The sequence below is a fragment of the Pseudorca crassidens genome, chromosome 4 (assembly GCF_039906515.1).
Source record: "Pseudorca crassidens isolate mPseCra1 chromosome 4, mPseCra1.hap1, whole genome shotgun sequence".
NCBI classification, from domain to species: Eukaryota; Metazoa; Chordata; class Mammalia; order Artiodactyla; family Delphinidae; genus Pseudorca; species Pseudorca crassidens.
In genome coordinates, this window is record NC_090299.1 from 141,664,996 (window position 1) to 141,689,915 (window position 24,920).

Sequence of the window (24,920 nt, forward strand, 5' to 3'; positions counted from 1 at the left end):
GTACACCTGAAACTTGAATACAACATTGTAAATCAACTATAATTCAATTTAAAAAAACTTACCATCTTCACCAATTTTAAAGGTACAGTTCAGTAGTGTTAAGTATAGTCACTGTTGTGAAACAGATCTCCAGAACTTTTTCATCTTGCAAATCTGAAACTCTATACCCATTAAATAACAACTCCCCTTCCCTCCTTCCCCCAGCTCCTGGTAACCACCATTCTGCTTTCTGTTTCTATGAATCTGACCACTGTAGATACCTCACACAGGTGGAAACATACTGTTTCGTCTTCTGGGGTTCATTCCTCATTTCACTTAGTCTCAACATAGGACCCAACTGACAACGCCTTCTCTTCTTCCGTCTTCTGTGCTCTGACCCTATCTCTACACTTGCCTATTTCTAGTACTATTTCACTGGCTATTCCTGGTGGCAGGATGGTAAAACGCAGCATCAGTAATAGAATTTCAAAATGTTAATTTGGCTCATCCATATTTTGATGGAATGACATCCAACCTACGTAAGGATAAATTCTTCCCAAGGGCTAAGCTTGAGAAAGAATGCAGAAACTTTCCTTTGCACTATGAAAACTTCAAGTCTCCAGCTACAAATTTCAGTGCTTTGTCACTTTCCACAGCAATGTCACAAAATAATCAAAGAAAGGGACTTATTGCATCCCTACATGGCAGGTTTTCAATAAGAGAAATTCAGATATCTTAAAATATGTATTTTATAGCAGGTAAAGGAGGAAAATGACAACAGGTTGTTGTTGGTATTTTCACTCTTCCACAAAGCAAACATTCACGGAATAATACTGCTAAGCAGAAAGTGGGATATACCAGGATCGTGGTTGTATTTTGTGCTTTTGGGGTTCACTGGTATAGCAAAGCTATTTATTTTAGCCAAGGAAACTGCTTGCCGTCAGGGAAAATGGGTATCTTCCACTGGCTTCCTGACAATAAATATGGCGAGTGTGTTCACTTGTAACTACAATCTCCCCTTTGGAAAATTAAAAAAACTAAACCTCAGTGGGAAATTTCTGATGCTCTTAATCACAAGCTAAATTTACTAATTAACTCCGACAGCCTTTGTTTCTTTAGTAGCCTAAAAACATTATTTGAGCCTGCTAATTCTACACGTATTATAAATGGCATCTTGAAGAGAATATAAAAATCAGCAAGAGGGCGCCTCCTTGATTTGCACATGGAGGGGACGAGGGGACTAAGTGTCAGAGGTTAAAAGAAGATTATGAAGTAAATAGTAATATCACCTCAATAAATAAAATGAGGTTTATTTTTTGTGAGAGCAAAAGAAAAGGACTGGCTCAGAGAAACTTCTCTTGGAGCTTTCTAATTTACCGATGCAAAGAAAAGAGGGAAAGCTAAAGGGAGATCCTGAAGGAACTGGAACTTATTTGTTAGGCGGAAAGAATTTGCTCTTTGTCGTTATATCCCATTTTCTTCAGCGCCTTTCAAACTCCGCCTTAGCCTTCACGCATTTCTCTGCTCTTGCCTTCCCGTAATGGATCTTACGTTATTAAATGTCCAGTCTTAATATGATGTGAACTCTTTAGTTATCTATACTATTCCTTGATCTCTTCAGAGAAAATGTAGTATGGGGTCTAAAGATAAGATAGGTAAAGAATGAGCATATATTTATACTATGTCTATAAAAAATACCAATAAACTATAATGATTTTAAGGTGTAACACCAACTTAAAAATCACTTGTAACAATCCCCTGATAAAAGTATGAGTCCCTCAGTAACAGCAGCGTCCTTACCACTAACCTTAGCTCCTCTCGCTGTGCATCATCAGTTTCATCACTGGATCATTCCTATTAGTGATTTCAGTGATTTCTACTAGTTAGGAATAGCTTCTTCTATGGGGCAAAAATCTGCCATTTGCTAGTAGTAATGTAATCTTAACATTACAAAAAGAATTAATATATGATAAAAGTATTTCTCCAAATTCAGATTAAAAGGATGTATTATTCAACAGTGTTCAGTCAATCTGTTACCAATTTGAAAATATAAATAAATCTGTCTGAATGCCTAGTGTTCAACAGCCACCATTGTGAGTCCTTGGAGAAGCCACGTGTCTTGAGAAAGCTGCCACAGCACCCCATGCGCAGCGAGAATGTCCTTCCAACGTTAGACAACAAAAGTCAAGGGCCACATGCTCTCTGGCTAAATGTTCTGGATCACACGTGCTGAGCTCTCCCATTCAGTCACTCATTGCGTCCACTCATTCATTCAACAACAAAATATTTGAAGTCCCACTTTACGCCAGGCATATTGCCCACCTGAAGCTCCTCTCATGAAGCTTACAGTCTGGTGTCCACTTCCCTCTAACAGACCACGAGGATCAGTCCCATCATACTTTCCATCCCTGTCTACCTGCCACAACCAGAAGTACAGACCCCTTGAGTCGTCCATCACCTCCTGAACTCATTTCTTTACTGTTCTGTGTATCTCCTAATCTGATCCATTTTCCATCCCTCTCAGCCCTCACAAACCCTCTACACCACTCTATACCTTCCTTGTAGTTCCTTCAAACAGAAGTCCCTTTCCTTTCACACTGCATATGTTTATAAACCTGGAGATAGATGTCCTTCTCATTACTGTTTCTGACACCCTCAATCATCTTTGATCCTGCAAAATGCCAAGTCCTTGGAGGCCTGTGTCACCAGACGACACCACTGACTCTGCACCCAGTCACTGCCTTGTCTCGACCTCGCCCACCGTTTGCTTGAGCCCCCGGCTCACTGTCTTCCTCTTTACCCCAGTCCAACAATCTTTCTTGATGACTTCAATGTTCTCATGCTGAATCACTGAAGGACACGATTGCTAAATTCTTTGACTTCTTCACTTCAAGGATAATCCCTCTACAGTTAAGTCTTAGGCCTGGAATACACTAGCCACACACTCCAACATTCAAAACCTCTGCTTCTTCATCAACAAGTATAACATGTCTAAAATCTGGATTTTAAGCCCCTTTTTTCCTAACTCACTCTCTCCTCTACCTCTTGATGCCCTTAGCATTTTTACTGTACTGAAGTGACTCATCAATTTCACTGACTCTTACCAACCGAATTAATTCTTACCAAACTCACTGACTCAGCAATTTTCCATTATCCATCACCAATCTCCCCCACCCACGATTCCTACACTCCTGTTAGTTCTTCCTCTAAAATATAAACCCGCCCAATTCTCTGCATCTCTATTAGGAACTTCATGGCCTAAGCCACTACCAACTCTTGCCTGAAATAAGAAAATACACAGAACTAGCCTCCTGCTTTCATTATTTCTCCCTTAAAATCAAGTTTCCATAGTATTCAGAGTGATCTTTTAAAACCATACATCAGATGTTACTTCCATGATTAAAATCCTATATCTGGCTTCCTATTTAACTGAGGTAAGAATCTAAACCCCTTAACACGACCTACAAGGCAATAAGTGATCTGCCCCCTGACTACTTCTTCACTCAATTGCCTGTCACTCTCCACTGCCATCTATGAGGTCTGAGACTGAGGGAGAATGTTTGTGGAAGAAGACACAGCTGTGGATTCAGGTCAAGGAACTAGCTCATATTATCAGCGAAAACCAGGCACTCATATAACTGCCTCTGACCCAAAGACAGCTTCAATGTCCCATGACGTTACAGTTGATTTTCTTGGGATTATCTATATAATTGTCAGAGGTCAATGCCACAGATAAAACACAATATGCCACATTAACGTTTACTAGCACAGAACAGAACTATGACTTGCCTTATAATTTTAGAGGCCATATGACATGACAAACTCATATTGGGTTCATTTTCTTCTAAACCCCCTAGTTTTTCAAGTATTAGTTTTTGTTAACCGTATCCCAACCCCACCCCTGCATATGTCCCAGAAGAGCAAATGATGTGATCCAAACTGCACAGACACCATATGAAATTTCTTTCATTTATTTTAAACTAGATTTGGTCCATTTTCCTACATGCCCAATATATTTTTGAAGGAGGATCTGGTTATGAAACATGAATGATATACCTCCCTGCTTCATGTCACCCACAAATTTAGGCAGTAAGCCATAGAGGTCCTCATCCAAGGCGCTGATTCATCTTTAAACAACAGCCTTTGGTTAAACTCCTTCAATCTGTTATGAATCTAAAAACTTGATAATCATTAGCCTCATTTTATTATTAAATTAAATGGGATCTGAAAAGTTTTTCTTTGATAATCTGTTAAAATTAACATTTCCTCCAATCTATCCAAAATGTGTTAGTTGGGTGATTTGTTTCTTGAGAACTTAATTCTCGGTCTTGGCAATCCTGCCCTCATTTTCTCAGTGCTCACTAGCTGGCTTTTAAGAATGCCTTCTAGACTTTTTTTCAGGTGACCTCAAGTTCAAACTAGTTTATAGTTTAGAAGCTGACCTTTTTTCTTTTTGAAAATCAGCACTATATTTCCTGTTCCCAGTCTTCTACTTACCCATTCTCCAGACTTAAAAAAAGAAAAATTGTGTTACTTCACAAATCTCATCTGTAAGTTCTCTAAATACTTACGCTCTAAATCATTGAGAAAAAGAGACTCCAGGGAGCTCATTAAGAACAACTTTCTACCTGGGGCTTCAATTTCCTCCAGAAGGTAAATAAACCTAAACTTCTTCAGTATTTATCTCTGGGTTTGAGTGACTTTTGTTTGCTTGTTAAGATCTTTCAACAACCAGCATTTATTATTTTAATAATCCTTGACATACCTTTTTTTTAAAACTTTTTTTATCTCTTTAATTAACGTTGCCAGGTTGTTTTTATCTTTTACACTTAAATGACTGTTATGTGTATATTTTCTTAACATGCATGTGGTACTGCTTCAGTATCCCTGCTAGTATCACTGCTAAGAGATTTGCTGATTTTAACAAGAGATATTTGATTCCATTTCTGTAAGCAAAGGATAGGTCTGAGTACACCAAGTTTGTTTAAAAGTTTCACTTCTTTGTATTAAAACCTCATGTTCACCCATTATCTAAACAGTGATATACAACTGCCTGAAGCCATTAGAATCTTTCAGAAATTTATCCTCAAATATTTTTCCTATCCACGAATTACAAGGATATTTATGAGCATATTGGGATAAAGTATGTGAAAAGATAAAGTACATAGGTACCACTAACTCAAAAACTGATGAGGTGTTATCCTAGCTTTAACATATTCTTCTGTTCAAAGAAATGAATACAGACTCTTCAGAAGTAATTGATTAGGTGAACCTGGGAGATGAACGCCTATATCTATGTTGGACAAAGAAGCAGCACTCAATGTACAACTGTTAATAGATATAAAAATAGAGAAATACAAAAGAGAAAACATGGACAATTGAGACCGCTTTTAAGATTAACGTAATTTGAAAATAGAGTTCTTTAACTTGACTAAGAAGAAAATTAGGACGTCTAGATGTCCATACCTGTCATATGCTTTATGCTACACTATGTAATATACTATTTCAATTTTCTTTTATAAAATCATACCATCATAATAAACACACCTTCACATAAAGGTAGAAAAACTGGGGCTTCTGAAATTTTCAACATGACTGAAATACGTAAAACTGAATAGTGGGAAAAGATAGAAAATTAAGCCTTCCACCATGGGGAAGACTGTCTATTATCATTACCCCTAGTTAATCATTTTAAGCTGTAATTTCTTTTGAATTAAAAAAGTAAGCTGCAGGAGGTATCTGCAATATTGAGTATTAGTTAAGAAAATAAGTTCCTTTTTTCTGGTTTAATTCAATAAAGTAATTTTGTTGTTAAATGTACCTCTCTAAAGGTGAAGAGAAAAGAATTTATTCAAACAGCATCATAAGAGAAGCACTGCTGGCCTGATAAAACTTCCAAAGAACTCAGTGCATATTCTGGACTATGAAAGTCAATTTTTGCTTATTATGAATATTGATTTTTATGAAAAAACCTTCATAAATGCTAGTCTTCCCAGTTTAATTTGGGAAAAGTACCCAAGTAATTCCATAATTAAACAGAGAATTAAACAATTTGTGTGTGAAAATACAGAGTAGATAGGAACTATGTTTCTCGCTTCAATCATTTTGTAAGTACTTTTCCCACAAGAAATTCAAGTGTAGTAATTACTAATGTTCAATAGATGGCGACCTTTACATTATAGTTACCAAACCAGTATTAGCCTAGGACAGTGTAATCCAACAGTAGAAAATGAAAGGAGATAAATTACAAATACCATATTTTGCAACAGACAATAATTATTGTTTGGTTATATACCCATGTTTTTGAACCTGTGGTCTTTTTTCCAGGTTGGTGAAATACTTTGCAGGAATGCATGTGATAATATAGGCTAAGTGATTCTATCTAGCTGTAAATGTTTTATTTTTACTTTTTAAAATTAGACTATGCTGTGAAAGCCTTGGTATTCTGTGTTGGGGGGCAAATCTGACTGTTAATTCCTACCTCATGAAGATATGTGAGAATATGAGCCTAGGGAATGATTCCTGATTTCTCTGCATAGCTTACAGAGGAGAGCTTTAGGTAATTTACTCAAATGACATGTGTCCTAATAAGGATAGGCAACACGAGTCCAGTATATTTGTGAAACAGCAATAATGAAGACATGGCAGGTCAGCAAACTGTGTTTCTTCATTCATCTATTTTATATGGATCCTGTGAATATCTGTGAACAAGCTAAAATGTTTAAAACCTTGCTGTAAAAAGAGTGTTTGGAAGCACTTACGTAGGTTCTGCTTTCTAAACTTTCAATGAATGTACAAAGGCAATAAGATTCTGTTCAAGAAGCAACTTAACATCTGTACCGATGGCCTTCAGCTGCAAATCGCGTGGACATTAGTTAGTGCCAGTGGACAGCCTAGAAGAGGATAGTTTTTTTTCTATAACTGCTTCAGTTTTGGGTAATGTAACTTGTGACTGGAGTTTGTACTGTTTTCCAACTAAAGGGAGAGGCAGTCACTCCTCCCTTGAGGATTATATTTTAAGTCTTTGAAAACTGGGAAAGCACATCATACATTATAATTCTTAATCATAATATGTGAAAAATCAGAACCCACCATTCCTTGAACGAGAGAAAAGAAAGACTAATAAAAGTATGTTTTGATCATGATAATTTTAGGCATCTTTTTGCTAAACTAAAATGCTGCTTTATATATTTATATAAGCCTATACAAGCATAAAAAATTTGAAACTGCCTATTAGATAAATATTGTACTATAGAAAATAGAAACTGAGAAAATAGTGAGCTCAAGAAAATCACACTTTAACTTAAAATAAATTGTATGGTGCTTGGCATAATGATATATTTTAGGTATATATGCTTTTAAAAGACTTATTTTTAAATGAAATTTTCTATGGCATCCCATAATTCTCTATACTGGTAGGCCACATATTACTATCAGCTTTCAGTACTAATATCTAACTAATAATATGGCAGCTGTTTCTTTTTTTTCTTAAGATTTTTAGAAATTTGGTGTAATGTCTGAAACATTTATATTAACATATTTCCATAGAAATAACCCAAAGAAAGTTTAGTATTATTTGTTTGTTTGTTTTTCTATACTGCAGGTTCTTAATAGTCATCAGGTTTTTTTGTGTGTGTGTGTGGTACGCGGGCCTCTCACTGTTGTGGCCTCTCCCATTGCAGAGCACAGGTTCCAGACACGCAGGCTCAGCCACCATGCATGGCTCATGGGCCCAGCCGCGCCGCAGCATGTGGGATCTTCCCGGACTGGGACACGAACCCGTATTCCCTGCAGCAGCAGGCGGACTCTCAACCACTGCACCACCAGGGAAGCCCTAGTCATCAGTTTTATACACATCAGTGTATACGTGTCAATCCCAATCGCCCAATACAGCACACCACCATCCCCACTCCACTGCAGTTTTCCCTCCTTGGTGTCCATACGTTTGTTCTCTACATCTGTGTCTCAACTTCTGCCCTGCAAACCACTTCATCTGCACCATTTTTCTAGGTTCCACATACATGCGTTAATATATTTGTTTTTCTCTTTCTGACTTACTTCACTCTGTATGACAGTCTCTAGATCCATCCACGTCTCTACAAATGACTCAATTTCGTTCCTTTTTATGGCTGAGTAATATTCCATTGTATATATGTACCACACCTTCTTTATCCATTAGCCTGGCGATGGGCGTTTAGCTTGCTTCCATGACCTGGCTATTGTAAATAGTGCTGCAATGAACATTGGGGTGCATGTGTCTTTTTGAATTATGGTTTTCTCTGGGTAGTGGGATTGCTGGATCATATGGTAATTCTATTTTCAATTTTTTAAGGAACCTCCATACTGTTCTCCAAAGTGGCTGTATCAATTTACATTCCGACCAACAGTGCAAGAGGGTTCCCTTTTCTCCACACCCTCTCCAGCATTTATTGTTTGTAGATTTTCTGATGATGCCCATTCTAACTGGTGAGAGGTGATACCTCATTGTAGTTTTGATTTGCATTTCTCTAAGAATTAGTGATGTTGGACACTTTTCATGTGCTTCTTGGCCATCTGTATGTCTTCTTTGGAGAAATGTCTATTTAGGTCTTCTGCCCATTTTGCATTGGGTTGTTTGTTTTTTTAATATTGAGCTGCATGAGCTGTTTATATATTTTGGAGATTAATCTTCTGTCCGTTGATTCATTTGCAAATATTTTCTCCCATTCTGAGGGCTGTCTTTTTGTCTTGTTTATTGTTTCCTTTGCTGTGCAAAAGCTTTGAAGTTTCATTAGGTCCCATTTATTTTTGGTTTTATTTCCATTACTCTAGGAGGTGGATCAAAAAAGATCTTGCTGTGATTTATGTCAAAGAGTGTTCTTCCTATGTTTTCCTCTAAGAGTTTTATAGTGTCTGGTCTTACATTTAGGTCTCGAATCCATTTTGAGTTGTGTATGGTGTTAGGGAGTGTTCTAATTTCATTTTTACATGTAGCTGTCCAGTTTTCCCAGCACCACTTATTGAAGAGACTGTCTTTTCTCCATGGTATATCCCTGCCTCCTTTGTCATAGATTAGTTGACCATAGGTGCATGGGATTATCTCTGGGCTTTCTATCTTGTTCCATTGATCTGTGTTTCTGTTTTTGTGCCAGTACCATATTTTCTTGATTACTATAGCTTTGTAGTATAGTCTGAAGTCAGGGAGTCTGATTCCTCCAGCTCCGTTTTTTTCCCTCAAGACTGCTTTGGCTATTCGGGGTCTTTTGTGTCTCCATACAAGTTTTAAGATGATTTGTTCTAGTTCTGTAAAAAATGCCATTGGTAATTTGATAGGGATTACATTGAATCAGTAGATTGCTTTGGATAGTACAGTCATTTTCACAATATTGATTCTTCCAATCCAAGAACATGGTATATCTCTCCATCTGTTTGTATCATCTTTAATTTCTTTCATCAGTGTCTTATTGTTTTCTGCATACAGGTCTTTTGTCTCCCTAGGTAGGTTTATTCCTAGGTCTTTTATTCTTTTTGTTGCAATAGTATATGGGAGTGTTTCCATAATTTTTCTTTCAGATTTTTCATCATTAGTGTATAGGAATGAAAGACATTACTGTGCATTAATTTAGTATCCTGCAACTTTACCAAATTCATTGATTAGCTCTAGTAGTTTTCTGGTGGCATTTTTAGGATTCTCTATGTATAGTATCATGTCATTGGCACACAGTGACAGTTTTACTTCTTCTTTTCCAGTGTGTATTCCTTTTATTTCTTTTACTTCTCTGATTGCCGTGGCTAGGACTTCCAAAACTATGTTGAATAATAGTGGTGAGAGTGGATATCCTAGTCTCGTTCTTGATCTTAGAGGAAATGCTTTCAGTTTTTCCCCATTGAGAACGATGTTTGCTGTGGGTTTGTCATATATGGCCTTTATCATGTTGAGGTAGGTTCCCTCTATGCCCACTTTCTGGAGAGTTTTTATCATAAATGGGTGTTGAATTTTGTCAAAAGCTTGTTCTGCATCTATTGAGATGATCATATGGTTTTCATTCTTCAATTTGTTAATATGGTGTATCACATTGAATGATTTGTGAATATTGAAGAATCCTTGCATCCCTGGGATAAATCCCACTGGATCATGGTGTATGATCCTTTTATTGTGTTGTTGGATTCTGTTTGCTAGTATTTTGTTGAGGACTTTTGCATCTATGTTCATCAGTGATATTGGTCTGTAATTTTCTTTTTTTGTAGTATCTTTGTCTGGTTTTGGTATCAGGGTGTTGGTGGCCTCAAAGAATGAGTTTGGGAGTGTTCCTTTCTCTGCAATTTTCTGGAAGAGTTTTTTTCCTTTTTTTTTTTTTTTTGGCAGTACGCAGGCCTCTCACTGTTGTGGCCTCTCCCATTGCGGAGCACAGGCTCCGGAAGCACAGGCTCAGCGGCTGTGGCTCATGGGCCCAGCCGCTCCGCGGCATGTGGGATCTTCCCAGACCGGGGCACAAACCTGTGTCCCCTGCATCGGCAGGTGGACTCCCAACCACTGCACCACTAGGGAAGCCCTGGAAGAGTTTGAGAAGGCTGGGTGTTAGCTCTTCTCTAAATATTTGATAGAATTCACCTGTGAAGCCATCTGGTCCTGGACTTTTGTTTGTTGGAAGATGTTTAATCACAGTTTCAATTTCATTACTTGTGATTGGTCTGTTCATATTTTCTGTTTCTTCCTGATTCAGTCTTGGAAGCTTATACCTTTCTAAGAATTTGTCCATTTCTTTCAGGTTGTCCATTTTATTGGCATAGAGTTGCTTGTAGTAGTCTCTTAGGATGCTTTGTATTTCTGATGTGTCTGTTCTAATTTCTCCATTTTCATTTCTACTTTTATTGATTTGAGTCCTCTCCTTCTTTTTCTTGATGAGTCTGGCTAAAGGTTTATCAATTCTGATTATCTTCTCAAAGAACCTGCTTTTGGTTTTATTGATCTTTGCTATTGTTTTCTTTGTTTCTATTTCATTTATTTCTGACCTGATCTTTATGATTTCTTTCCTTCTGCTAACTTTGGGTTTTGTTTGTTCTTCTTTCTCTAGTTCCTTTAGGTGTAAGGTTAGATTGTTTGAGATTTTTCTTGTTTATTGAGGTAGGCTTGTATAGCAATAAACTTCCCTCTTAGAACTGCTTTTGCTGCATCCCACAGGTTTTGGATTGTCGTGTTTTCATTGTCATTTGTCTCTAGGTAGTTTTTGATTTCCTCTTTGATTTCTTCAGTGATCTCTTGGTTATTTAGGAATGTATTGTTTAGCCTCCATGTGTTTGTGTTTTTTACACTTTTTTCCCTATAATTCATTTCTAATCTCATAGCATTGTGGTCAGAAAAGATGCTTGATATGATTTCAATTTTCCTAAATTTACTGAGGCTTGATTTGTGACCCACGATGTGATCTATCCTGGAGAATGTTCCTTGCGCACTAGAGAAGAAAGTGTAATCTGCTGTTTTTGGATGGAATGTCCTATAAATATCAATTAAATCTATCTGGTCTATTGTGTCATTTAAAGTTTCTGTTTCCTTATTTATTTTCATTTTCGATGATCTGTCCATTGGTGTAAGTGAGGTGTTAAAGTCCCCCACTATTACTGTGTTACTGTCTATTTCCTCTTTTATAGCTGTTAGCAGTTGTCTTATGTATTGAGGTGCTCCCATGTTGGGTGCATATATATTTATAATTGTTATATCTTCTTCGATTGATCCCTTGATCATTATGTAGTGTCCTTCCTTGTCTCTTGTAACAGTCTTTATTTAAAGTCTATTTTATCTAATATGAGTATAGCTACTCCAGCTTTCTTTTGATTTCCATTTGCATGGAATATCTTTTCCCATCCCCTCACTTTCAGTCTGAATGTGTCCCTAGGTCTGAAGGGGGTCTCTTGTAGACAGCATATATATGGATCCTGTTTTTGTATCCATTCAGCAAGCCTGTGTCTTTTGGTTGGAGCATTTAATCCATTCACGTTTAAGCTAATTATCAATATGTATGTTCCTATGACCATTTTCTTAATTCTTTTGGGTTTGTTTTTGTAGGTCCTTTTCTTCTCCTGTGTTTCCCACTTAGAGAAGTTCCTTTAGCATTTGTTGTAGAGCTGGTTTGGTGGTGCTGAATTCTCTTAGCTTTTGCTTGTCTGTAAAGCTTTTGATTTCTCCATGAAATCTGAATGAGATCCTTGCCAGGTAGAGTAATTTTGGTTGTAGGTTCTTCTCTTTCATCACTTTAAGTATATCATGCCACTCCCTTCTGACTTGTAGAGTTTCTGCTGAGAAATCAGCTGTTAACCTTATGGGAGTTCCCTTGTATGTTATTTTTCGGTTTTCCCTTGCTGCTTTCAGTAATTTTTCTTTTTCTTTAATTTTTGCCAATTTGATTGCTATGTGTCTCCCCATGTTTCTCCTTGGGTTTATCCTGTATGGGACTTGCTGCGGTTCCTGGACTTTGGTGGCTATTTCCTTTCCCATGTTAGGGAAGTTTTCGACTCTCATCTCTTCAAATATTTTCTCTGGTCCTTTCTCTCTCTCTTCTCCTTCTGGGACCCCTATAATGTGAATGTTGTTGCGTTTAATGTTGTCCCAGAGGTCTCTTAGGCTGTCTTCCATTTTTTTTTTTTTTTGCTGTATGCAGGCCTTTCACTGTTGTGGCCTCTCCCGTTGCGGAGCACAGGCTCCAGATGTGCAGGCTCAGCGGCCATGGCTCACGGGCCCAGCCGCTCCACGGCATGTGGGATCCTCCCAGACCAGGGCACGAACCCGTGTCCCCTGCATCGGCAGGCAGACTCTCAACCACTGCGCCACCAGGGAAGCCCCTGTCTTCAATTCTTTTCATTCTTTTTTCTTTATTCTGTTTCGCAGTAGTGAATTCCACCATTCTGTCTTCCAGGTCACTTATCCATTCTTCTGCCTCAGTTATTCTGCTATTGATTCCTTCTAGTGTAGTTTTCATTTCAGTTGTTGTGTTGTTCATCTCTGTTTGTTTGTTCTTTAATTCTTCTAGATGTTTGTTAAACATGTCTTGCATCTTCTCGATCTTTGCCTCCATTCTTTTTCCGAGGTCCTGGATCATCTTCACTCTCATTATTCTGAATTCTTTTTCTGGAAGGTTGCCTATCTCCACTTCATTTAGTTGTTTTTCTGGGGTTTTATCTTGTTCCTTCATCTGGTACATAGCCCTCTGCCTTTTCATCTTGTCTATCTTTCTGTGAATGTGGTTTCTGTTCCACAGGCTGCAGGATTGTAGTTCTTCTTCCTTCTGCTCTCTGCCCTCTGGTGGATGACTCACCAGTTAAGAAGATTGTAGAATGGGTCTCATCAATGCTGGTAGGAAAATCCATCCAATCAGGCCAGGGGTTCTATGTTCTCTTGGATGGGTCAGCAGCTGTAACTTTCAGCGTTTTCATAGTCCAGCCAACTCCAAATGACTCTAAGCCTGAGGGTCTACAAGCTGCAGGAACAGCTGTTTATTTTTAATCAATATTTTAGATTAGACTCTTAACTTTAAATGTTTCCTTAGTAATGATAAAAATTTCTGTTGGTTGTTCCAATCACAGCACTAAGCATTTCATTTGCCTGTTTCTAAAATTAGTCAGGTATTGTCACCTCACAGGAGTCACTGAGCTATTCATGTCAAAACAGACCAAAAACACAAAGGAAGATGGATTAAGGAACAAACGTTCATTTAATTAAAAAAAAAAAATACCTTGCACGACTACTCAACAGATAATACCAAGGGAAAAGCATCAACTTTTGCCAGTTAGATTGTCCAGAGCACAGTTCTCCTTTCAAGCAGCTTAGGTATGATTCTACTTTACCTTCAGTATAGATATTAATGCCTTGATATTTTTATGAAATTTTGACCTTATGTTGACTTTTTATTAGATTAAAAGTTACATAGACCATATTGTAAACAATCTCCCTAAAATTTAACAATTAGGGAATTGGAGAAATATGCAATTATATACAGTTGGTACCATTAGTAAGTGCTAATTAGAACCAAATATGGGGGTGGGGGGTGGTGAAGACTACAACAACTTGTGTTAAAAAAGCTTATACTCTAGTTAAGTATACAGGACATGGAGACAAATACCTGTCACCAAATTAGAAAAGGACGCACCACAACAGAGGTAACAATGCTACTTTCAACTGGGTCTAAGTCAGTGACTCTACTGCAGAATAACTTTTTCTTAAATGCTCATTGGCCAAAATGAATATTAATACAGAACGGTAGCTGGTGTGTATTGTGGACTGAATTGTGTCCCTCCCCCAGATGCATGTTGAAGCCCTAACCCTTAATGCAATAGTATTTTTGAGACAGGGCTTATAAAGAGGTAATCAAGGTTAAATGAGGTCATAACGGTTGAGGCCCTAATCCAAAATGACTGGTGTCCTTGAAGGAGGGGAACAGACAGACACCAGAGCTCTTGGAGGGAAGGCCATGTGAGGACACAGCGAGAATGTGGCCACCTGCAAGCCAGACAGGCCTCACCAGAAACCTACCCCTGCGAGCACCTCGGTCTTAGACGTCTAGCTTCTAGGGCTGGGAGAAAATAAATTTCTGTTGTTTAAGCCATCAAGTTTGGGTATCTTGTTATGGCAGCCTCAGCTGACTAACATAGAATATTTGTAACTTAAGAAGTAGTTCACTAGACATGAAGCTTACACTCCTAACACCCACCTTCAAACTGAATTTGTATATTTATATACAGCTGACCCTTGAAGAACACGGGTTTGAACTGCACTGGTCCATTCATACGTGGATTTTTTTCACTAAATGCGTACTATAGTATTACACAATCCATGCTTGGTTGAATCCACGCGTGTGGAACCACAGAGAGGGAGGGCCGACTATAAAGTTACATGTGGATTTTTGACTGTACGGGGGTTGGCGCCCCTAACCCCCACTGTGTTCAGGGGGCAACTGTATTTACATATATAAATATTTATATTTTTATGGTATATTTACATATCTCTTTGTGTATAAACGTCTAGAAAGAAGTAGCATGCCTGTCAGAATGCCTTTTCCTCCCAATTTATATTACACGGAGACTCTGGTATTCAAGGAGCTCGTACTCTAGTTGGGAGATTTAGGACATGCAGACAAGTATCCACGGTACAAATTAGAAACGGAGGCGCCAGGGAGTGGTAAAAACGGCACAACTGCTACTTCAGAAGTGAGGCTCTTTCCGCCGTGGGGCTGGGGCTGGGGGCAGGGCTGGGGCTAGGGGCGGGGTTGGGGTAGGTGTTGGGGTGGGGTTGGGGGTGGGGTGCTGCGGGAAAGGATGTGCAGGCGACGGGCTCAGTAGGCAGCAGGGGAGCTGGGATGAGGGAGCATCTGCGCTTGGCCCGCATTCTCTGGGGCCCAGCACTGGCCGTTCGGGCAGATGACGCTCGATCCCATGGGATTACTCAGAGCACTGCAAGACGGCTGGTCCCCCTGGTCCCCCAGTAGCACCCTCCTGACTCTGTAAGATCTGTAATATCCCCTTACACATTTCCAAAGGCCGCTCAGCAGCAGCGTCTCCCGCAGGAGAGAAGAACTAGAGGTAGACTTTTAAAGATGTGAAGGAAATGGCAGAGGTGCTCAAATAAAACGTACTACATGACCCATTAAATGATTAACACGTGTGATTCTAAAAATGGCATATGGAAAATTACTGCTACAAAACTTATCCTGCCACTCACCAGTTACAAGATCTTATCACATTTGTTCAGAGTTAATCTTAATTTTCTGTCTTGAAGCTTCTTCTTTCATTCATTCATTCATTCATAGAGCCCTGATTATATTTGATTTCTTTCTTTTTTCTTTCATTTTTTTTTGCCAGTACACTTGCTTTATTGCAAGGATAAAGAACAAAACCCTACAAACACCAAGGTAGGAAACAAAAGTTATTTATAATAGAAATACCTTTACCTACTCGTTACTCCCAGGGTGCTTCTGATGGAATCGACAAACATCCTTTACTCGAGAGAAAGAAAAGTGTCTTTCTTTTGACGTCCATACACGTTTCAGGCTACCCTAAACTGATCTTTCACTTTAATGATCTCCCTAAATAGTGTCTGTGATCTGGTTTCAAAATGTAGGAGAAGGGATGAGAAGTGTCCCAGACGGAGAGAATGATGAGAAGGTGAAGACAAGGCCCACGCTGAAGAGAATGGATACAACTGAGGTCCAAACCAGGATCTAACAGAGCCAGCAAGGTCCTCCCCAGTCAGCCGGCCTGACAGCGACCAGGCTTCCTCTCCACCCTCCCCCCGACCCTCAGTTCACTGCATGTGGGCAGCTACTCACGGAGACTGTGGCCTTGGAGGAGGGGATGGGTGGCTGGAGCTGAGGTGACATGTGAAAACCAAGACAGGTTTTTATAGAGAAGACTAAATTGTCAAATTCATCACTAAATTATGAAGAGAGCATTGTATGTCACATTTCTACACGTGAAAGTTTTGTTTTTGAGTGACTTCATGTGTGTTTAAGGGGCATTCTGTTCCCTACAAATACGTTACCAACATCTACTACATTTCTAGGACTTCAGTGGGTCTCAATGGGAAAAGCATTAAGTTGATCATTATGCCCAGGGCTGGCACTAACTAGGTGGGTATACTTTATTTAGCAAGTTGATAACCTCCCCGATTCTTCATTTTCTAATTTTACTTGAAGGTGGTTAGATATGATAATTAGACAACTTCCCATTTAAAATGCTGTGGATAGTACTGGGAACGTATATTATTTGCCTCTACGTGTTAAGCGTTGTGTTTTTGGATCACGCTTCCCTTCACATGCCACATTTGGGCCACGCTGTCTTTTTGGTTCTGTGAACCCGCCATGCTCCTTTCCACTTCGGGATTCCCACATTTGTTTCCTCTGCCTTGAGCACTCACCCCAAGCCATCACATGGTTGACCCCTTTTCCTCCCTCAGGTGATGGCATTAAGGTCATCTCCTCAGAAATCCACACAATCTAAGTAATCCCACTCTACCTAAGCCAAACTTCCTTTATATTAACTTATTTTATTATCTTGATAACACAATTATCTTAGATTATCTTGTTTATATATTGATATGCTATTCTTCTGAATCCCTAGCACACATCAGTCCCTGGAATTTAAGCATTCAGTAATTATTCATGTGAAAGAATGAATGCAGGCAACAAATGAATATTTACAATTTATAAGGTTTTAAATCCACATCAGCAACACAACTACTGCAAAATTATTTGTCTTGGGAAATCGATTCATCCTATATTTCAGGAAAAAAAAATGAATAAAAGAAGGGACTGCTACTCTCTTTCTTAACACCACAGTTTTTATTAAACACGCTCTCTAAGATGTTTTTTACCTGAGTCTTCCTAAAGGGCATAATGATGTATAAAAGGAGTAGGTTTCTGTTTCCATAGATAATTGTTTTTCAAGTAGCAAAAAGACTGACTGTGTGGGAGACATTCTATCTTCTGGCTGGTAAAATATTATACGAAAAAAACTGTTGAAAATTCTAAAGAGTAACTTTCTAATTTTACATGAAAAACAAGCCTGTGATAAAGAAAGTCTGTATAAGAGAGACAAACAAAAACAAGCTATAAATTAGGTCACTAGACTTACAACAATATTTTTGCAAGAAGTTTTTATAAGTTTTGGCTAGCTTTTAAGCTTGGACTATAAGATGTCCCAGGAGGCTAAATGAGCACAGGAATTTCTCCTCTGACAGGGTCAAATGCAATGTCCTTTGCGAGCCTGGCTGAACATTTACCCTCATGCTCAAATGTGGATCATTCCATTTACCTAAATCTATGCTTTCAGTAAGACATCAAGTATTTTATCTTTAATTAGGCAAGGCATTAAACTCCTATTTTCAACTGCACCTATTTCAAGTTATAAAGCTCTACATACATGCATACATACGTTCTCTTGTCTTTATTAAGGAAAAACTCTTTTATTTACCTAAAACGCTCTTTCTTTCTCTCAACTCTGAAGTTATTCTAGAAATTTGGTTCTTGGTGTAAAATAGCATGTTTACTCTACCCAGACCATTTATTTTCATGAGAATTTGATTCTTCTTTCAAGCATCATCTTTTGAGATCAATGAAGAATTAAAGGGTATAGGAAAAGCTGGTGTAAGTAAATAGATTTTCTTACAGAGGCCAGAGACACAGTGGTAACTGGGATTGATGTCAGAAACATAAAATCATAAGAAGCATCTGAAAAAGTACTGATATAATTAAAAGAAAGACATCGTAATATATTATATAGTAAAAATGAACATAGATAAATCCTAGAATTATTTTAAAAAATGCATCTGGCATGCCAAATTTTAAATAGTAATCACTAACTGAAATTAATGTTAGTTTCTCAAAATTATCAGGCAGTTTTCCTACTTTACAGTGACATTAAAATCAAGAAAACCTGGAAAAATAAAAACGGAACCTTGAATGCAAGCAAAGATGCTTCAGTAATAATTTTCACACAAAGCCTCATTCTATGTTGTGCCCCAGTCTAACTGACCTTACCTGTTACTCACATAAGACGTTATGTAAAATAATGAAACAATGCAGGAAAAAAAATATGGATCTTTGTCATATTCCACACTCACATTTTAGCAACCTCACAAAATTAAAAACGTTGTCCAAATTAAATGTCAGGAGAATTATTTATTTTACCAAACTGATAATGTACGTCTTGAAAGGCTCGTTACTAGCTTCAAGGAAACAGAAAACAACTACAAAGCTAAGTTAAAGGCAACTTTATTACAATACTTTTCCAAACTTCAAAATGCATTTATTATTGAATTTAATCTAATATATAATACATTATATTACAAGACAGAAAGCATTTCTGGTCAGATATTTAGCTTGCATGTAAAGCCCAATACAAGAGCTTCCTTGGAACAGCAATAATGCATAATAGTTTATATCACTAAGTAAAATATTTCTCTGATGTTGCATAAAGAATCATTCATATTGCAATTTATTTTATGTTCATTTCCCCTGATTTAGAAATAAAGCAAAGCTATCTTTTCTTCAACTTACTAGCTTATACCTAGAAGTTGTCTATATCCTAAACACATCCACCAGCTTAGAAATAATTGCTTTGGTAGAAAACAGGATTTTAAAACTAACGAAACCAAACGAACACTATTATTTTCCCATTGCAAACAGGGGCAGAATTCTCTTCTTTCCTTTTTTGGGAGCCAAATCTGGGCCCTCCTGCTCTTCAGACAGTCACCCTCAATAGTTTCTGCTTTACAAAAATACCCAAATCTGTAATGAACTCTATTCTAACAAAGTCATTTCTCTTTTATCTTGCCTCCTCATATTTGCTTACTTAGAAGCGTTTACAGCCCACTTTGAACATCACGTAATAATGAACTTTATAATAAAGTAACCTTGGGAAATGCAGTAACATAAAGGAAGTATTTTCCAAATTAGACAAGGACATTATTTGCTCATCTACCTCTGCTTCAACCAACCAACCAGATTCCACTTACGAAAATAATTCCTTTTCCAAGGTTACTCCTATAATAACAATAAAAACAGATGTAAATCCACTGAATCAATCTGGCTCCTTACTTCGCTCTCTCGGTTTAACATTTGTGAGCTACCAACTAGCACAAAACGTGTTCATCCTCCTTGTTTTCACAATGGCAGGAAATGGTTAGAGAAGTATAGAAAAGATTCTATTTTGTCTTTCATAAGGCAAATTTAAAACGGATTTTGCTATGAAGTTGGAGGAAAAGAAAAAGGGAACGAAAAGGCATGTGCTGGCTGCTCTTGGGGCAAGGTTCATAAATCACTGTACGTTAAGAGCGCGTGCTGAAACTTCATGGTGCCAGTCACGTAATTTTGTGTATTTGGGACTAAAGACGTGAAGGGGTGTCTTTTCCCTGTGGAAATAAAAAGAAAAGAAAGAAGAAAAGAGAGTGATAGAAGAGTCACAAGAAAGAGAAAGAAAAGGTTTCTACACTTAGATCACCATGCAGAAAACGTGCCTTCCAAAAGCTTAATTTCACAGAGCTGTTTTGTTTAACAGCGAAGATTTCAAGGGTAGAGCATGTTTAGAAGTACAGAAATTAATCTCTAGAGCCCTCTTGGAAACGTCCATTTTTTTTCCCCAAACAAAGAGACTGCAAGACAACATACGAACTCATTCACAAACACCTGTAGTGTTAGCAAAGCGACCCCAGATATACCCTTCTGCCCACTCACTTCAATACTGAAGAAAACAAGCCACAGACAAAAAATCCAGACAGCATCAACTAATTTAAAAATCTGTAAGTTGTACATTTCAGTCCCACAAAAGGCACCAAAGTTAAGCTTAGCTCCTATGTGCAAAGACAAAATGCCATACCATTCACTGGAAAAAACACAAATTGAGACCATTCATAAAAGGAAAGCATTCAATTTACCAAAAGAAAGGACAACTTACTTTGCCTTCTTTGTATTATCAGTTTCAGATTCTTTCACTGAAATAAAATAAGCAATATCCAATGTCAGTTTGCTTTTTTTTTAACTTTAAAATCACTTAAGCAATTACCTGTATCGATTAATACCAAATGGTCAAGTTACACAGAGCCGCTAAAAAAGTTCCTTATCACGTTGGCATTGGCTATACGCTATAGTCAGTACTATGACTACTACTACTGCTACACTTTTCAATATAACTCTCCTGAGCTGGTTGCTTATTTACAGTACCACTATGCATGGCATAATTTAAAAGCAAACTGTCTCAGGAAAATTACTATTTTCCAATAACTGTCCATCAGTCTAAATGCCACTCTCTGTGGCAGAGAAATATTCATCCATTAGAATCCCTAGGTATTCACTTACTACGTTCAGTCCCAGTGATCTGGGCGAGGATTCGGAAAGAGCGAGACTGAGTCGTTCCAGTCCTTGGACGCCAGTCTTCAGTATCTTCAATCAGTCTCTTCTTACTGGCATCACTGTGAGTAGGTATGTGATAAAACTCTGTATAACGATCCATAATGTGTTTTCTTGGTGGGCTAGGGTTCAAAAGGAAAAAAAAGGATTAAAGTATTTATAATTATGTTAAGAACAAAATAACTTCTCCCATATTATTTATAACTTATACATTTAATCCTCAATGTTCCTTTTGTGTATTTTGCTTTTTCAAGTATACTCAGTAACAATTTTTCTTAAAAAAAGAAAGCATCCTTCTAAAATAGAGTAGACTAGGTTATTTTTTTAAATTAGTTTTAAAAAAGGTACTTATATGCTAATATAAAATAATAGTATAGATGGCTATTCAACAGAAAGGTTACCGTTTGGGTAGGATTTTCCTTTTAATTGACAGAAGAAGGCAGCAGAAGAGAGATTTCAACATGAAGAAAAGGAAAAGAAAAGAATAAGAAAAGAAGGAAAATAACAAGAAATTGCAAAGTCCACAGTAATTAAAATCAAACAATTCAAAATTACTGGTATTGTTCATCTTATGGCTAACGAAGCAGATATGGACTACATCCACAACCACTGTTAAATACCCATATGCTGCTAAAATATGTTGGCTTTCACAAAATTAAATGATCATTTCTTCACCGGGCCCAGAAGCCATGAATGGTGTAGTACAGGCTAAACCAACAATTCCAAACACAATTTTGAAAAGGGTCAGAACTTATTTTCTACAGTATTCTCATTTATGTGTACAGATATCCCTAACCCTAAATAACGCTGGGTGCAGGATCACTGCTGTAAAGAGCTGTGGTCTATCAGAAACCAATGAAATATTTATCAAAAGACCAAGATATGAATTGTGGCTCTATGACTTTTGACTAGTCAATCTCACTGAGCCTCAGTTTTTTAAGAATATCACATATAAAGTAGCACTGTTCTCAGGATTAAATGAAATAATATATGTGAAAGGGATGTGTAAACTACGGAGTTCAAGAACTTTGAGTTTGCTAAGACTATTCATTTTTCTATTAAGAAAGCATAAATACCAATACTACGGAATTTACAATGTACATTATTTTATTAACACGTTAACCTAAGATCTAGGTAACTTTATAAATACTCCTCCCTTCTCAACCCCGCCCCCCAAATAGGATAAATGCAAACTAAATTAGGAGTTTCGTTTCAGAAGAGAAGAAGGAACCTGAGCCTGGACTAGCAGACAAGTGGCACAAGATCCCAGCAGAGAAAGTACCCTAAGAGTGCCAGATGTGTGTGGCAACACCTGCTAGGTTAACTCACTGCTAAAAAATCACATTGCTATCAGAATGCCACGTGACTGGTGTCATTGTTAATAGGGATACCATCAAAAACTGTCTCAGTACAGTAGAACAGTTTTTGCCCAGTGACATGGTAGAATTAACGTTAACACTAGCTTTACAGTCAGACAGGTAGTAGTTCTAAGCATACATCCTCCATTCAGTGTGTATTTTATGCAAGTCATTTAACTTCTCCAAGTCTCGATTTTTACCACCTGAGAAATGGGGATTGCATCTACTTTAAAGGGTTGTTTTGAGGAATAAATAAGGTAGGTAAAGTATGTAAAAGTGCTTTCCACACTAACACAAAGTAACATAATGTGTTCTTTTATGATTATTAGAAAAATTATTTGCAATGCATGTTCTAAGACTACAAGTCATCATATATGTAAAGAACAGAATCAATAGTATTTACACATAATACTAATAATAGTATTTTAATAGTATTTAATGGTATATTTAGTAGCATATTTTAATAGTAATTCAAATTATTATTTATGATAAAATTTTAATATTCCAGGAGTGAAATATCTAAAATACCTTTTACTGATATTGAACAAAACCTCCTAACCCTTTTTAAAATAGACATAATTTTCTTTAATTACAAAATAATAGACATACGCTATTTCATAAATACACTGTCTCTGGCAGATTCCCAAACAGACAACACTTTATCTTATGCAATTACTTGAAAAACTTTATATTTAAGCTACTAAACTTATAGTTTTAAATTTCTCTATAGTCAGTAAGTGTTTACTCTTAAATGGTGCCAATTTCAGCTATAAGACTATTTTATCCTCTATAAAAGGTTTGGACTATAAAAATACAAAAAAATAGTGTTAAGCTAAGACACCAAGATTAATAAAATGTCACCACTTAAGAATATTTTTTAGCCACAACACACTTGTGAAAAGTACAGTGCGTCTTAGACTCTTTTGTGACATTCACCACAGCTTAAGGTCTGTGTCAAGTGATAGAAAGTTTCTAAACGTTTACTGCCTTTGAAACTCTCATGACTATGATTAAAGAAGGGAATAATCTCAATAATTTGATTTTTTGAAATGTATTTGGGATAGAATATAAATTCAACTATCAAGAGCAAACAATTTATTTCAAAATACAGACATTCAAAATTAGCAAATTTATTCAAAATTTTAAAAAATATTAAACACGGGAGGCCCCAACCATATCTCTAACTCCAGTATATACTGTCTATAATAATAATCTATCTTTCTGAAGGTTTAGCTTTCTAGCATGGAAAACAAGTTTCCTAGGCTCCTAATATATTTGAAAATTCTAAGCAATGAGAAGAGACTAACAAAATTTGGTGATGGTGTTAAGTTGAAAGCCAGATGAAAAGTTGCAGAGAGACAATGATGAAAATTAGAAAAGAAACCACTGATGAGGTACTTACACAGTGCCAGGGTTACTGAAGGAGGAATAACACACACACAGAAAGATGTGATAGAGTAGAGAAGACAGTGATGTTCCCAGGATGATGGGCAACAAAGATGAGGCCAAAAAAAAAAAGAAGAAAAAATGAAATAACAAAATTCAAAAAAATGAAGACATTACACCAAACATCATGCTTCAAAATAATCACGTAAATGCAGACAAACAAAAATGAACAAGTGTTAGTCAAAATTCTGTTACACTGTTATTATTTGGAGAACAGTTTTATCTGTATTTGTTTGTTTCCAAAAAACACTGAAAAATATTTTATATATTAATGCTAGTTGAAGTCTCAAGTTACTAATACCAAGAAAGATTCACTATTTAAAATTTTTTTCTAGGTTTTTATAAAATTTATTTTAGAGTGAATCCAAATTCCTACCATGGTTCCTAATAAAAGGCAGAGATTAAAATATAAATAAGATGTCAGATATAGAAACAGATCATTTTAGAATCACTTTTAAAATCAGAGCAGACTAAGAGAAAATCTTTCAGTCTCACATAAGATAAGAAGTATACATTACTAATAGCAAGTGTAATCTTCTCACATAAATTATCCTGAGCCATACATTATAAAGGAATAATATGCTATATGAAACTTTTCTCTTATTTTTTAAAATGAAGTGATTATGATGAAAAATATATGAAGCAGTGGGTCATAAATAATAGTCTATTACTCAATTTTCATACTCTCCCCTGTCCGTCGTTACCACCGCCCTCATTCAGAAGCAAATTCCAGGAAGTTTAGAGCTCACTTGGAGGAACTCCAGAGTTCTGTGTTATCAGCAACCTAATTATTGCCCAGAAAGGCATGTTTGATATGATAAAAGAACTAGGTTAATAACACCTAAAGAGGAAAGACATAATTCATTCATACAGCCTATTAAGCATAAAATCATTAAAAACAAATATATTCACATTCTATTATGTATAGAGACGATGAAAGTATAAAATGCTACACAGCTTCTCTACGCATTGTTGAATCAATCCTACCGCAATGATGTTTGGTCAGAGTAACTAATTACTCATTATAAACGCAGTGAGAAAAGCTGCCTACCAGTTTGAATACTAAGACTGTGCATTGTAGCTAAGCGGTATTTCCGCACGTCAAAGTCAGTTTCATTAACTCAATAAAGGGCTGAGTTTTGCTGAGTGGGGGTGAGATGCAGGATTAAGTTAATCTCAGTAATTTATGGGTATTTAGTCTTCTCTAAACCATAATGCAAAGCATTCTCTCCTCTGCCTTGCTATTTTAAATAGTAGGGAAACAGTT

At 37.0% G+C, this 24,920-nt stretch overlaps 1 protein-coding gene across 13 annotated transcripts in view; it reads right to left on the reverse strand.

Moving 5' to 3' along the window:
* The window catches only part of PDLIM5 (PDZ and LIM domain 5), a 214,535-nt gene that overhangs the window by 68,263 nt on the left and 121,352 nt on the right, over positions 1-24,920 (reverse strand). For 5 of the 13 annotated variants that reach the window (XM_067736935.1, XM_067736931.1, XM_067736928.1 and 2 more), the window contains 3 exons: positions 21,251-21,268; positions 20,799-20,971; positions 20,398-20,434 (listed from right to left, as the gene is read on the reverse strand). In XM_067736935.1, the coding sequence (XP_067593036.1) occupies positions 20,398-20,434; positions 20,799-20,971; positions 21,251-21,268 (228 nt within the window). Of the gene's footprint in view, positions 1-18,700; positions 19,856-20,397; positions 20,435-20,798; positions 20,972-21,250; positions 21,269-23,609; positions 23,625-24,920 lie in introns of those variants that run through there. The other 8 variants (XM_067736932.1, XM_067736930.1, XM_067736937.1 and 5 more) reach the window with 4 other exon arrangements.